Genomic DNA, 15,675 nt, shown 5'->3' on the forward strand with positions numbered 1-15,675 from the left:
TGGCAGTTACCAAAAGGGTTATGGCTGCTTTCCATTGTTCTGAGGACAAAGACCAAATCTTTAACAAGGACACCTCAAGGTCAGGTCCTGCTACATTGGGGTGGGAGGAAGCGGGTGACAGTGGGTAATAATTACCATGATAACAACATGGGGGAAATGCACATCAGATGGTTTTAATTCCTCCAGGGCTCAGGCTCAGGGCTTTGTCCTGTCTGGCCCTCTGCTCAGACCAGCCACCACCTGCCCCCTTAATCCCTTCCCTCCCCTGGATCTCAGCTCAGAGATCCCTTCCCCGGGGTACCCTCTGTGACCCCCAGACCAGATTAGCACCTCTGGCCCCAATACTTGGATTCTATCTTTCCTTCATAGCAGGCACCACAGCTTGTAACTTGCACTTGTTTGCCTACTTGCAGGATTTCTAGATGAATATCCATTTTTACTTGCGGGATTTCTAGATGAATATCCTTTTCCCCTCTGGGCCTTACATTCCACAAATGCAAAGTCCATGAGTCTTCCCCAAGCTTAGCCTGGTGCTTGGAGCTGACTAGGCATTTTGGTTAATAATGCCAATCAAATGAACCAGAACTTCAGAGTTTGGGGGTGGTCACTGCCTGCACAGAAATTTCCAGCTGCAGCCCCTGACTGTGTACTTGTCTTGACTCAGATTTCCATAGAGCATTTTGTTCTGTGTTTATTGTTTTAAGATTTTGTAATAGGAGTTCCCTGGTGGCTGAGCAATTGAGGATTAGACATTGTCAACTGCTGTGGCTCAGGTTGAATCCCTGACCGGGGAACTTCTGCATGCTGTGGGCTTGACCAAAAAAAAGAAAAGATTTTGTAATTGTCAATAGTGAAAAATGATCCTTGGACTTTCTGCTATGGTACAGTGGGTGGGGGTTAAGGACCCAACTTCAGCAGCTTGGGTCTCTAAGGAGGTGGGTTCCATCCCCGCCGGCAAAATGTGAGGTTAAGCCCTCTTTTTGCCAAGTTCCGTGGTGAAATGTCATGTTGAATTGCAAATTCAAAGAAGCAGCTTCAAGGGTTAAAAAGATCCAGTATTGCTGCAGCTGCAATGTAGGTCACAGCTACAGCTTGGATTCAATCCCTGGCTCAGGAACTTTTCCATATGCCATGGGTGTGGCCATTAAAAAAAAAAAAAAAAAGATCCTGAAAGCTGGGAGATCCATTCTTTCTGACTAACTGGATTTAACTGCACAAAGCTTAGAGACTGACATCAAGGCATCTTGAGCTTTCATGGGAATTAAGGGCCCTGTGGTGTGGCCTCCGGGCAGCTTATATTCTGGATTGTTTTTCAGAGTGCTGTTGTTTTGTTCCTATTTACGGGAAGGGCTCAGAGGTGCTGAATCAGTGCTTGGCTGGGTTTCTGTTCCTCATGTATCTTAGTCATCAGCCAGTGCGGGTTCTTTTAAAGGGCACTAGGTCATGGTGACTTAACCCAAGAATACTCAGAGGCCAGTGACCACTTCCATGGTGACATGGGCCCCTTGCGCCCTCTCTCAGAAAATACAAAGTCAGAACTCCTGTTGTGGCTCAGCAAGTTAAGAATCCTACTAGTATCCATGAGGACGTGGGTTCCATCCCTGGCCTCCCTCAGTGGGTTAAGGATCTGGCATTGCTGTGAGCTGTGGCATAGGTTGCGGATGTGGCTTGGATCTGGCATTGCTGTGGCTGTGGTGTAGGCTGGCAGCAGCAGCCCAGATTTGACCCCGGGCCTGGGAACCTCCATATGCTGCAGGTGCGGCCCTAAGAAAATAAAGGAAAGAAAATACACAATAGGTGGGTTCTTTGCAATGTAGTGTATGACCTATGTCACCAGAAAGCTGTTTTCTGCTGCCAAGTTGATGTAGGTACAGATAAGAAAGAGTTCCCTCTAGCAAGGAACTTAATGATGCCATGTGAGCCAGCCTACCCTCGCTGTATCATACAAATAAAAGCTGGGAAAGAATCCCTTCTCATCATCAATATTGCCTGGTCCTTTTTGCAGGAATAGATTATGAGACCAAATGTGTGGGTCATCAGAAGCATATAAAAGAATGAACAGACATTGCCAAGACAAGATCAGATTGCAACACACATAGTGAAAGTAACCATTCTTATGTGGAACTTTTCCTCCAGGTGTGTGTGTGGGGGCACGCATGCGCAGGCTTGGACAAGTGCTGAGTCATACAATAAAATATATTTCTTTCTTGGCAGTCAAAAATATCCAATTACACTCTTGAGCATGTACCGCTTGGACTTTCCAATGTCATTACCACCTCTGCTCTCCTTTTTCTTAAAGGTATGCAAAATCCAGTCAGATCAAGACCGTCTCAAGCAGCAAGATATTTTTTAAAGGAAGTAGATTTCGATATAGGTGGGTACCCATTTCCGTTCCAATGATGGGGTTGGGCCGGGGGCCGCCATTTTTGTTGGAACCGTGCATTGTAAATCAGTGCACTTTGGCCTGTATCCCTGTTTTGGTCCTCCCTTTCCACTCCATTTATCTCTTATGCTCACAGGGCCCCTCGAACTCCATAGTAGTGTCCTCTCAGGGAGGAAGAGAAGATGCAGATCCTTAGGGCTGGGTTAGACCATTGTGAAGTTAAAAAAAAAAAAAAAAAAAGAAAGAAAAGCATGCACATCCCTCCCCTTCCTCCCCTTTCACTCTATCTGTGCACAGATGCCATGTTTCTGTCTTGCAGTGGTAAAGTCGCCAAAGAGGTGGTGGAGGCGAGCTCCAAAATCCAGAGAGAGCCTCCGGAGGTGCACAGGTAAGTGAGGCAGTCTCCAGGGCTCCAGGTGGGATGGACAGAAGGGTTTAAAGGCTAGCTTTGCCAAATTCACTATAACAAGAAAGGAAATAAGGCTACCAATGTCTGGCCCTGTGTGGTTTTTCCAGGCATGGCACTCTTACCATCCCCCAAATCTTGCTCAGGCAGATCTGGCTGGGTTCCATTGTGAGTTTCTTGCTCTGTGGGGAGTCATAACCCTGATCAGGCCCAGCAGGTCACGTGGACAAGCAGGAAATACGTGGGCTGTTATCTCATGGCTGATTGAGTCTGTTATCATGTCCCCTTAGAACTGCTCTCAGTTCTTGCCTCTGTTCATCAGATGTGGCCAGTTTCTTCTAGGCTATTTCACACGGAGGGGTGGAGGTGGCGTGCTCATCTCTCATTGGCCCCTTTACTCCCAAAAGTCAACTTAGTCATCAGTGGGTCAAGGGCATGCATCTTCATTAACATGGCAATATATGTAATTCTTAGGAGTTAAACATTCTCTTGATCATGATGGACTTTTTACCAACAGTTGATACAAATTGTTGTACATCCTAAACTTCAAATATGCTAACTCTCTAAAGCTGAACATTCTCATCCCAATATTCCCCTTTTGAAGACAGGATCATCCTAAAATATATTTTTATTTTATTTTATTTATTTATTTATTTATTTATTTATTTGTCTTTTTGCTATTTCTTTGGGCCGCTCCTGCGGCATATGGAGGTTCCCAGGCTAGGGGTCGAATCGGAGCTGTAGCCACTGGCCTATGCCAGAGCCACAGCAACGCAGGATCCGAGCCGTGTCTGCAACCTACACCACAGCTCACGGCAACGCCGGATCGTTAACCCACTGAGCAAGGGCAGGGATCGAACCCGCAACCTCATGGTTCCTAGTCGGATTCGTTAACCACTGCGCCACGACGGGAACTCCCTAAAATATATTTTTAGAGCTGAAACAGTGGCACATGGAAGTTCCCAGGCTAGGGATCAAATCAAAGCTACAGCTGCTGGCCTATGCAGCAATAGGAGATCCCAGCCACGTCTATGACCTATACCATAGCTCATGGCAACACCAGATCCTTATCCCACTGAGCAAAGCCAGGGATCGAACTTGCATCCCCGTGGATACTAGTCAGGTTCATTATCACTGAGTCACAACAGGAACTCCAGGAAACTGTTTATCTTGAACAATTATTGTATTTTGCAGTTGCTTTGACCTCTTTGATGCAGCCATCAAAAGTAAGAGCATAGGAAGGCACTTTCTTTCTCTGACGATGCTCAGAGAGGACTGCTGGTCCAGGATGGGGATGATGAGGCTTCACTTGTTATATTCCCTCTCACCTGAGAGTCTCCTCTTCAAAGAATAGCCAGTTCATAGATTCCTCCTACTTCTGCTGAAATGCGTGTGTGACACAGAGACAAACATAGACAAAGAACACTTTCTTTGGGATTTTTCTTTTTTCTTTTTCTTTTTTTTTTCAAAAATTGAAGAAGCTCATTCTCATGTTAGCGCACAGATCTTTGCTGATGACAAGTTCCCCAAGCAAAGTCCTCTTAGCTGGCTGCTTGGTAGGAATCAGCTGCCCATCCCATGGCCCTGTGTTTTGGGGCAGCGGGGGTGTTGACCCTGTGAGGCTCAGAGTCACCACCAGGGGGCACCCAGAGGCAGTGCTCATACCTGAAAGGAGCACCAATCTAGGTGTCATGAATAGGTCTAATCTTAGCTGTGTGGCTGTGCTGTGTGTCTGTCCTACCTCACTTAACTTCTCAGGTCATCAGTTTGTTCATCTATAAAGTGAGATTCATATGTCTTTGCCTGACTTCTAGGTTTTCGTGTCAGCACTAGAATAAAGCGCTTAAAAAATTATTAAAGTGCTCTACAGATGTGGAGTGGGGATATTATCATTATTTCTCATCCTCAAATGGGAAGCTAGAGTCTGACAGTCACGTTCACGCTGAAGACTCTTCAGATGGAGTTTTCGCTCACAGGCCAGCAGCACTTCTTTCATGCCAAGGAGTGGTTGCAGGAACTCCATGAGCCTCCTATTTGTTGCTTGATTTTATGCCACCATTTTCTAAAGCCAATCTTAGAATATACTTGCAGTTCCCAAAGGAAACCTTTCTACTCAATAGAGTTCTTTTTTTAATACGTTTTTTTATTGAAGGATAGTTGATTTGCAGTGTTGTGCCAATTTCTGTTATACAGCATAGTGACCCAGTCATATGTGTGTGTGTGTGTGTGTATATATATATATATTCTTAAATATATATATTCTTAATATATATACTTTATATATATATATTCTTAATATATATACTTTATATATATATATTCTTAATATATATATATATTCTTAATATATATATATATTCTTTATATATATATATATATATATATATATATATATATATTCTTTTTCTCATAATATCACCTATCACATTCTATCCCAAGAGATTGGATATAGTTCCCTGTGCTGTACACAGAATTCTTAACATCAGCATTACTGGGAGACTGTCCTCTGCCAGGAGCACATGCGAGTGAGCTGCGAAGCAGGTCAGGCATTTTGGCATAGTCAGCTGATGGGTGGGTTCGAAGAGTCCAGGAGCACAGCATAGACCCTCACCTGATAGGGAGCGAAAGACCCTCCATAAAGTTTCACTATGGGTCCCTCCTGGCTGTGGGATGCCCAGCGATTTGTGGGGAAGGGGAGCTACTGCTGGTTCAGCTGGCACAGATGGCCAGAGATGGGCGGGTCAGAGGTGATCTGTGCAAGAATGGAAAGTGGTCTTTTCAGAGGCCAGAAAGCTACACAGTCCACACAAACATGGCAGTATGTTGTGCTCTGCAGAGCTAGGAACCCAGTCATGAAGGCCAAGGACTGCAGGAAGCCCCACAAAAGCTCAAAAAATGAGAACCCAACGCACGTGTGCTCCTTTCAGAAAGAGAAAGCAGTGCTGGGTTTTGTGGCTAGTTGGTGAGTGGGCTGTGAATTTGAATGGGAATATTAAGCATTGATAGTAAATGCTGGATATCAGCAACATCAAGAAGGCTCACAGTAGTAGAACACCTGCGCCTTCTGCCTGGCAGAGTTTCGGTTTTGTGTTTTTTGGTTGTGGTTACTTTTGAGCCATGCCTTCCATTCACTTTTCTGCATATTCAGTTCAGTGACACCTGCCTCCAATATCCTTTGGTTTCCTATGTCTTTTTTCAGTGCTTTGTCTTGTCATATAAAATGTCCAAGTCTGATGACATATGGGGAAATACCTTTTCTTTCCCTGGGTTGCATTAGAACACATGGACATTAGGGAGTTTCTGTTGTGGCTCAGTGGTAACGAATCCAACTGGTATCCATGAGGATGTGGGTTCAATCCCTGGCCTCGCTCAGTGGGTTAAGGATCCCAGGTTGCCGTGAGCTGTGGTGTAGGTTGCAGAAGCAGCTTGGATCTGGCATTGTTGTAGCTACAGTATAGGCTGGCAGCTGCAGCTCCAATTGGACCCCTAGCCTGGGAACTTCTCTTATGCCACCAGTGCGGCCCTAAAAACACACACACACACAAAGAACACATGGACATTATGTCACATGTCAGGACCTTAAGGCTAGAAAGGGCTGTGTGTCTCTAGTATGATGTCATCTTTGCCACTAGCCTAATTCACTGTGTGAGTCTAAAGGCAGTTGTCAGCGTGGTAGCCAACTGAGATGGAGGAGCTGGTGTTCCCAATGGAAATCAGTTCTCTCTGGCTTGTGTCTGTTTCCAGAGCCAACATGACACAGAGCCGCAGTTCCCACTCCTTGAACAAACAACTCATCATTAACATGGAGCCGCTGCAGCCCCTATTGCCTTCCCCCAGCGAGCAGGAAGAGGAACTTCCACTGGGTGAAGGTAAGTCACTTCCTTCTGGAGGCCAGTGCCGCAGATTTGCCCTGGAGGAACGAGGTACCTTGAGTGATTGGTTGGGGTGGGGTTCAGAGTGAATCATAAACCATGTTTTTAACAAGTAAACTGTTTCCAGCTGGAATACTGCATTATAGTGAGAGTTCTCTCAGTTTCCCCGGAGAGAGTTCACTGGCACAAAGCATTCCTAAAGTTACATGTGAAAACAGTAAAATGGTAATGGTGTTAGACCCTCTACTGTCTATGAGGTACCCATTAGCCGTGTATGCTATTTGAAACTAATTTTAAATGAATTTAAATTAAAAATTCGGTTTCTCAGCCACACTCACTGGATTGCCAGTGCTTAATAGCCACATGACATTGTGGACACCATCCAGGACAACGCAGGCCAAGAATATTTCCATCATTACAGAAAGTTCTATTTGATGTTATAATGGCCTTGATGCTGTCTCAAAAACTAACTCTGTCAACTCTATGCTAAATTAATTTTCTTAGCCCAAGAGTCCTGGGGTCCATGTGGCTTATCGACATTTTTCAGTACCTTCTCTGTTTTGGTATATTTCTCAAGCGCAACAAAAGCAGCTTTTGTTACTGATCACCAGTGATTTTCTGGGCTTCCTCCCCTTGGTCTGGAATATTGGTTTGAGTAGAAATCACTTTTTCTGGAGGTCAGGTTTAGCCCAAGGTTGAATGAAGGAGGGTGTGGCTAGTGGAGAAAAGGAGGAGAGGAGGGACAACCCAAGCTTGGGACCATGACTGTGCTTTGTCTGCAGAGATGGAAGCCTAGATGGGACTAAAGGCTGGAGGGCCAGTTACTGTGGGGAATATGGAAGCCAGGCCACTGATGCCCTGAGAGCCCCCCAGCTGTGCAGGGATTCCCAGGCAGGCTTTCCTCTGCACCCTTCATTCCATTCAATTAGAAACTTCCATTTTGCTCCATTTTCTACACTGTGGTTCCAGTGCTAAATCTAACCTTGTCATGAACATGACAGCTGTGTGGACAAGAGATACATGCATTATAATTAACTACAATAAAATTTAAAATTCCCATGACATGTGGTAGGAATCCATAGGCCAGCTTTTCAATTCTTCCAGCTATTTTTAAAATGAATCTGAAATTCTTTTACCAGCTGTAAAGTCAAACTGATAGGTCTCTTTCTTAAAAAGTCCCAAATAGCTCTAAAAATATCTAATAAAATTCTCTTTTCTAGAACTGTCCCCTTTTGGAGCATCTTTGTGGGTTTTGAAACTCAGACAAATCATAACAACTTCCAGGATATAGACTCAACTTAAAAAGGAAAAGAAGTAGGAGTTCCCTCATGGCTCAGTAGGTTGAGGACCTGGTATCATCACTGGTGTAGCTCTGGTTATAGCTGTGGCATGGGTTCGATCCTTGGCCCAGGAACTTTTGTATACTGTGGGTATGGTAAAAAAAAAAACATTTTTTTTTTTAGTTTTTTAATAAAAAACAGACTTTTTTTAAAAGGAAGCAAAGTAGAGACAACAGAATTGTTAAATGTCCAGTAGGTAGAAGGAACTTGCCAATCTAGAGAAAACAGCAGAATCATCTTAGACTGAATCAAAATTCAAAGTTATGATTCTCACAATCAGTGCAGCTGTGTTCTTGATACCTTTCGATCTCAGTTACTATTTTAGAGTCAAATTCTTCTTCATGTGTCTTACCTTCAAGTATCAGGCAATGGGGTTTAGATATTCCATAGGGATTCATAGATTATTTTATAGACTTCTGTATCTCTGATAAATAAAACTAAAAAAGGCAGAGAATATAGCTTTTGGCAAAGATGTCTCCTTTGTGCATAGGCGATCTATATGATCTCTTTCTGGGAAGATCCAGTGTGATGAATTTAGTTTCATCCTTGTATTTTGATGTTTTAGCACTTTTTATGACTGAGCAAGAGCCAAACGGAAAGAAATTAGGAATTCACTCCTTCTTCAATAAAACACCCATGGCAAAGACCTGATGTACAACTAGTAGACGACACTTAGATATACGAGTTCCTGTGTTTTAAGGATGAAGAGACTTTCTTTTCCCTGGAGGCTCACAGCCTATTGAGAAGACAGCAGTGGATCACAGAGGTTATGATTAGATTCTACTTCTGCCGATTGAATTTCATGCTCACTTTTCTTTGTGCTTCCCGAGATATCAGCAGCTCAAGCTGCCTGGAGAGCATCTTGTTCCCCTTCAGCCTTATCAGAATGTATGACATAAAACTGGGGGCAAAGGAATGAATGGGTGAGACTGACAGGCAGAGGGAGCTGTGGTGGTCTAGTCTCCTTACATTGGATGCTTGGGTGGCTTCCAGGGAGAGGGGTCTGATGAAGAATGAAAGGTGAGGCAGAAAGTTAGGGAAGGACCAGATCATGATGGGTCTCACAGAACTTGGCGGAGTGGGTAGATTTCACCCAAGGGCAGTTGGGAGGTACTGGGGGATTTCAAGCATAGATCTAGAATTGTGTTTTGTATCCCTTGTGTGTGTGAGAGACAGATGAGAGGTGGGTATGGCTGGAGCAGTGTTTTTCTTTCCTTTGTTCTTTATGGCCACACCTGAGGCATATGGAAGTTCCCAGGATAGGGGTCAAATTGGAGCTGCAGCTGATGGCCTACACCGCAGCCAGGGCAACACCAAACCTGAGCCACATCTGCAACTTATGCCATGGCTTGTGGCAATGCCAGATCCTTAACCCACTGAGCAAGGCCAGGGATGGAACATGCATCCTCATGGAGACTATGTTGGGTCCTTAACCTGCTAAGCCACAATGGGAACACCTGGAGCAGTGTTTTCCAATCTCAGTACTATGGACTACTGAACTGGATAGTTCTGGTAGAGTCTGACTTGTGCTTTGTATGATGTTTAGCAGAATCCCTGGCTTCTACCCAGAAAATGCCAGGATTATCCCACCAGTCTCTCCAACCAAAAATGTGTCTCTGGATGAGAATTATGGGTTGGAGGCATTGCAATAGCTCAGCCAATAGAAAAACAAGGGCTGTATCTTTTTCAGTGAAAGTTTTGTATGGATATATACCCAGGAGTGAGATCGCTGGGACATACGGTAGTCCACATTTAGTTTTCTAAGGTACCTCTATACCATTTTCCATAGTGGTTGTACCAATGTACATTCCCACCAACAGTGAAGGAGAGTTCCTTTTCCTCCACACCCTCTCCAGCATTTGTTCTTTGTTGACTTCTAATGATAGCCATTCTGACTGGTGTGAGGTGGTACCTTATAGTAGTTTTGCATTTCCCTAACAATTAGTGATGTTGAATATTTTTTAATGTGTCTGTTGGCCATCTGTATATCATAGCAGCACTATTCACAATAGCCAAGACACAGAAACAACCTAAATGTCCATCAGCAGATGAATGGATTAAGAAGATGTGGTATATATACACATTGGAATATTATTCAGCCATAAAAAGAACAAAATAATGCCATTTGCAGCAACATGAATGGAACTAGAGGCTCTCACACTGAGTGAAGTAAGTCAGAAAGAGAAAGACAAATACCGTATGATATCATTGAATCTAATTATGTGGCACAAATGAACCTATCTACAGAAAAAAAAAACTCATGGACATGGAGAACAGACTTGTGGTTGGAGGGAGAGGGAGGGAGTGGGATAGACTGGGAGTTTGGGGTTAATAGATGCAAACTATTGCATTTGGAATGGATAAGCAATGAGATCCTACTGTACAGCGCAGGGAACTATAGCCACTTGTGATGGAACATGATGAAGGAAAATGTGAGAAAAAGAATGTAAATATATGTGTATATATTTGCATATATATACATATATATATGAATGGGTCACTTTGCTATATAGCAAAAATTGTTAGAACATTGTAAATCAACTATAATTTAATTTTTTTAAAAAAAAGAAAAACAAAGGCTGGACTGAGGCAGAGAGCAGGACAGGGAGAAGGCTGTGGATTCTAGCTGATAAGCAGCATAGTTGTTGAGACAGGGTCACTGCTTGTCTGGCAGGTCAGAAGCCTATAGATTTCTGTCCAGTTGCTGTCCTTGTCTCTGAGAATTCCAGTGCAAAAAGATCTCAGCCTCTTTGAACCTATTTTGAGACACAGGAAGGCTTAAGTGGCATGTCAGCAACACCGGGGTGGGGGGGTGTTGATGGTAAAAATGATTTCATTTAAATATTAGCCATTGGAAGAGTGAGGTGCTTCCCTGATCCTCAGACATGGAGTGGAGATGCAGACATCTCTGATAACTTCTTCTTCTTCTTTCTTTTTTTTTTTTTTTTTTTTTTTTTTTTTTTTTTTAGGGCCGCACTGGCGGCATATGGAGGTTCCCAGGCTAGGGCTCTAAATGGAGCTGTAGCCACCAGCCTACACCACAGCCATAGCAATGCCAGATCCAAGCCACATCTGTGACCTGCACCAAAGCTCATGGCAGCACCAGATCCTTAACCCACTGAGTGTGGCCAGGGATCGAACCCACGTCCTCATGGATACTAGTCAGATTTGTTTCCACTGAGCCACGACGGGAACTCCTCTGATACCTTTTATTTAAGTCCAGAAATAGATTTACTAAGATAGGATGCTTGTGAGAGACACAAGCGGGCAGGTGAGGAGGCTCTCCTCTCTCTGATACCTTTGATGTTTTCACTCCCCATCTTTATATCATGACTCAGATTCTTGTTTGGGGGACTTTCAAATCATACTTTCATAAACTGGATCCCTAAACAGGTCAAGGTTGGCAGTGTGAGCCCTATTAAGAGTTTTCTGATTGGGAATTAGTAAAAGATCAGGTTGAGAGAAGAGAGAAGGGTTTAATCCTGACCCTTGGGGACACATCTCTGGGAGGGGTCATGGGAGAGTCCTGGCGCCTTATCTCATATGAATTTATGATGGTGACATCTCTGCTGTCATCATGACTGTCAGGGGTCTCGACCACCCATTTGTCTGATAGTCTCTTTCTATACTTCCTGGAACTTCTGGATTCTCAAAGACAGCTGGGGAGAGGATCCATGCCCAGATTAGCTCAGTGGCATTCTGGGAGAACATATAACCCTGTCCACCCAAATGACAGCTGGAGGATTAGCTCTGAGGTTGGCGGTAGCTGGGTAGGGAAAAAACAAAATCAGTTCCTAGGCACCACTGGGCAACAGGAAAGGTTTTTTTCAATGTTACCCCAAAGTTGCTCAGGAACAGGATCCACATAGATTAGTGCTGTGGAAAACTTTAGATGAAAATGGCAAACCATTTGAAAACTGCCACTTGAAGTTTATGAAAATTTGGGGAGAAGAATTAAGAGTGGGAATTTTTCTAGGTGAAAATGACATTTTCAGGACAGATTAATTGGAATAAATTCACATGCAAACTGGAATAGGGTCCCTATAGTGCAGGCAGCAAAATGCTTGCATGTGTTATTGGTGGGGTGCATTTTTCATTAAGGGAAAGACAGATTTTGGGAGAGAAGGGGAATGGCATGGATCCTGTGAGATGTGATACCTGGAAATTACTGATGCTCAGTGAAGGTCGTCCTTGTCCACCAGAGTGATGGTACAGGCTGGCATAATTAAACAGGTGGGAAGCCACACTTTCTTCTCCTTGGGAGACACAACTAAATAAGAATTGAGGAGTTGTAGCTCAGCGGGTTAAGGGTCCAGCATTATCATTGCTGTAGCATGGGTAACTGCTGTAGTTCAGGTTTGGTCCCTGGCCTGGGAACTTCCACATGCCACAGGTGCGGCAGCTGAGAAGAAAAAAAAAAAAAAGAGTTGAAACTATTTGACATCGTCCTGCTGGCAAAACAGAAGCACGGTGCACACACCAAACTTTCCATAAGAGAGTATCTTGGGGTGGCAATGTGCTTGGCTTCAGGGTAGCTTAAAACTGCCTTTGCATGTGATTGAGAAAATGTCTGTAAAGAACAGATGGGAACTGGAGTTCCCATTGTGGCTCAGTGGAAGTGAATCTGACTAGCATCCATGAGGACACAGGTTCAATCCCTGACCTTGCTCAGTGGGTTAAGGATCCAGTGTTCCTATGAGCTGTGGTGTAGGTCACAGACTCGGCTCAGATTTGGCGTTGCTGTGGCTGTGGCGTAGGCTGGTGGCTACAGTTCTGATTCGACCCCTATCCTAGGAACCTCCATATGCTGCAGGTGTGGCCCTAAAAAGACAAAATAATAATAATAATAATAATAGTAATAATAATAATAATAATAAAGAATAGATGGGAATTAAGTAGGGGGGTAAAACTAACTCTCCCAAGCCACCCTTTAGCACTTGCCCCTGTCAGCCTGTGTATGTCTGTGTGTGTGTGTGCACGCACGTGCATGTGTGTGTCACAGACGTGGCTATGTGGGGGCAGGGGGCACTGGGGGGATGTTTAAGAGGCTATGTCCAGTGTCTCACCCTAACCATAGATGACTTAAGCTAGCATCACTGAAATTCGAGCATCTGTATGTGAATCTGTGAAGGCATTTTGAGCATAGAAAAGGAGTATAGTTCTCATCCATCAAGCATGCCATACTTGTAACCCAACCCCACTCCACCCTGATACTTAACAGGTGACCTGTGGGGCCAACTGTGTTCTCCACATGGTGCAGGTCTTTCTATACCATACCAGGCAGAGCCTTTCATACCCTACACAGTTGCTCCAATCCCTTCACTGGCTGAGTCTCTAATAGCCCAAGGCTGCCATGGTTACACTGACTCCATGAGTCTGGTCCTCTCCCTGCTTTTCTAATATGAAAATTCTTCTCCCTCTTTTCTTCCTTCATGGAGTTCCATGGCCATGGCTCAAACAGATTTACCCTCTTATCAGGGTGTCTCTCTTCTATGCCATTTTCCCCCATGTGCTAAGTATTAATTCCTTCCTTTCGGCTTAGGATATGTCAGGATGTGCGTTAGGAGTGATGCTCCGGACCTTCTGAAATGTCTTTTAGGTCATGTTTTATCAAACAGTAGGAGCTGTTATAAGTCCTGTGGAACCACCTTTCCCCTTGTGGTTACCGCCACTTGGTGACAGCAGACCAATTAGCATCAGCTGTAATTACTCTTGTCCCTACCATAGGGTTTGGGGTGGCTCTTTGTTTGTATTTCCTATGATAAAACTAATTCATCATCTTCTAGAAAATCTAGAAAATACAAGTAAGCATAAAGAAGCAAAAAACCAAATCACTCCCCAGATTCCCTACCTCCTAGAGGCAATCGATGTTCACGTGTTCACAGTTTTCTTCCCTATGCATTATAATGCCATTTCAGTCATCCTGTGTGCGCAGCTTTTTAAATTCCTGCTTTGTCTGCTTAATGTTGAAAACATGGGTGCATGAAAACGCATCGTAAATTGAACTATAGGTCCAACAATGAACTGGGAGCATACTTAACATGAATGTGGACAAATGGGTTACTATCCTGAATTAGAAAGAACTCACACAAAGCGCTATTTTCAGCACCTTTTGGGCATTGTGTAGGTTTGGGCTCTCCCAAACTTTTTCATTTTATGGTGCCCTCGGTCTCCTGCTGTTGACGGGCATACAGCAGCCAAACCTTCTTCCATAGGAACTAGGAGCCTCCAGGGAACAGAGGTCAGCTTCTGGTTCTATTTATAATTGCAGTATCAGATTAGCAGAGCCAAACTTCAGAATTTGTTACCACATTTGTTGAATTCAGGAAGTTGAATCCTACTCCCTTGGGGTAGGAGATGCCAAGAGCAACTCAGGGGAAGAAATAGAGGCCTGAGCTCGCTCTGCAGATTTAGGTCTGCCAGCTCTTCAGAGCTTTCATCTTCCCCTTTGTGCTTTTCTTTGGCATTTGTTTCATCTTTGGAACTTTGGTTTCTGGTATTTACTGACAACTTATGTACTCATAAGAAGTTTGTATCACTTGAAAGAAATCTTTGAAATTTAAAGTATGTGCACTGCTGGAAAGAAGCTAAATGCCTTGTTCCTGATGCAATTTCAGCATTTTTTATTTTGCAAGGCTTTTGTATTTTATCTCATATGATGTGACAGTATGCATCCTTTCAGTTCTGAAGTTGACGAATTCTGATAAATTGTCCATTTTATGAGATACTGTATTCTTCAGCATAAACGCAGCAATGCTTCCAGGTAGCTACTTGGTTTCTACACAAATGCCTTGAACCAGTGGGGAAATATAAGGCCTGCTCCAAGTTTGTCCACTGGGCAGCTGGGTGACCACAGAGGAGATGCTCTAACTCTGGGAGCCTCATATGCCTCATCTCTAAGATAAGAAGACAGGACTTGAGCACCACTTAAATGCTTTCTCGTTCTAAATTCTTCAATTCTTTTGCTTAATGTCAGGGTCAAATTCAAGGACTATGGTTTGAGGTCATTCACAGTGCAAATGGGCACCTGGGGACAGGAATATTTTTCATAGTTTTCAGGGTTAACAGGAATTTTAAGAATGTAATAGCACAAGGGTTGGCACACCGACTGGTGGCTGGCACACCGCATCCCCCCCACCCCCGCCCCGGCGTAAGAGCTAATGGTTACATTTTAAATGATTACAAAAGTACCAACGTAATACCCATGATTTTACCTCATGGCCCACAAAGCCTCTAAGGTACTACCTGGGCCTTTAGAGAGAAGGTCTGCTGCTCGTTGATCAAGCACACCTTGGCTTCTACAAATGCAAAAATTCAGGGGGAGGGCACAGTTTGTCCAGAGTCACATAGCTGGGTGAGGACCAGGGTTAGGATCAGGTCCTGGTTGTCAAATTCCGGGCTCAGGGGTCTTCAGTGGCATCCAACACATCTCAAATGGCCCAACTTCTTGTGAAAACAGAACCATGAGCTAGGGAACTCCATTTATTTTTCAATTACATCAAATTATCAAAAGAGATGCCTTATCCTGCATAAATAGAGGCAACCTCTGTGGTCCAGTGAGACGAGCCAGTGCATATTCAGGGCAGGGTTTGAGCATGTGGTCTTCAGTCAAAGCCTGCCAGGACCCAGGGACCCCTCAAGACAGCAGTATAGTGGGGAGCATCCCCTCCCCTT

At 44.0% G+C, this 15,675-nt stretch overlaps 1 protein-coding gene across 18 annotated transcripts in view; it reads left to right on the forward strand.

Moving 5' to 3' along the window:
* The window catches only part of FRMD3 (FERM domain containing 3), a 407,701-nt gene that overhangs the window by 334,764 nt on the left and 57,262 nt on the right, over positions 1 to 15,675 (forward strand). For all 18 annotated transcript variants that reach the window (XM_021064660.2, XM_021064662.2, XM_084979808.1 and 15 more), the window contains 3 exons: positions 2,300 to 2,374; positions 2,703 to 2,771; positions 6,534 to 6,658. In XM_021064660.2, coding sequence (XP_020920319.1) covers positions 2,300 to 2,374; positions 2,703 to 2,771; positions 6,534 to 6,658 — 269 coding nt within the window. The remainder of the gene's footprint in view (positions 1 to 2,299; positions 2,375 to 2,702; positions 2,772 to 6,533; positions 6,659 to 15,675) is intronic.

This window comes from Sus scrofa, chromosome 10, assembly GCF_054392235.1.
Source record: "Sus scrofa isolate SSC_HxYL_T2T_F1_AM1 chromosome 10, Sscrofa_HxYL_maternal_Yorkshire_Landrace_v2.0, whole genome shotgun sequence".
Taxonomy (NCBI): domain Eukaryota; kingdom Metazoa; phylum Chordata; class Mammalia; order Artiodactyla; family Suidae; genus Sus; species Sus scrofa.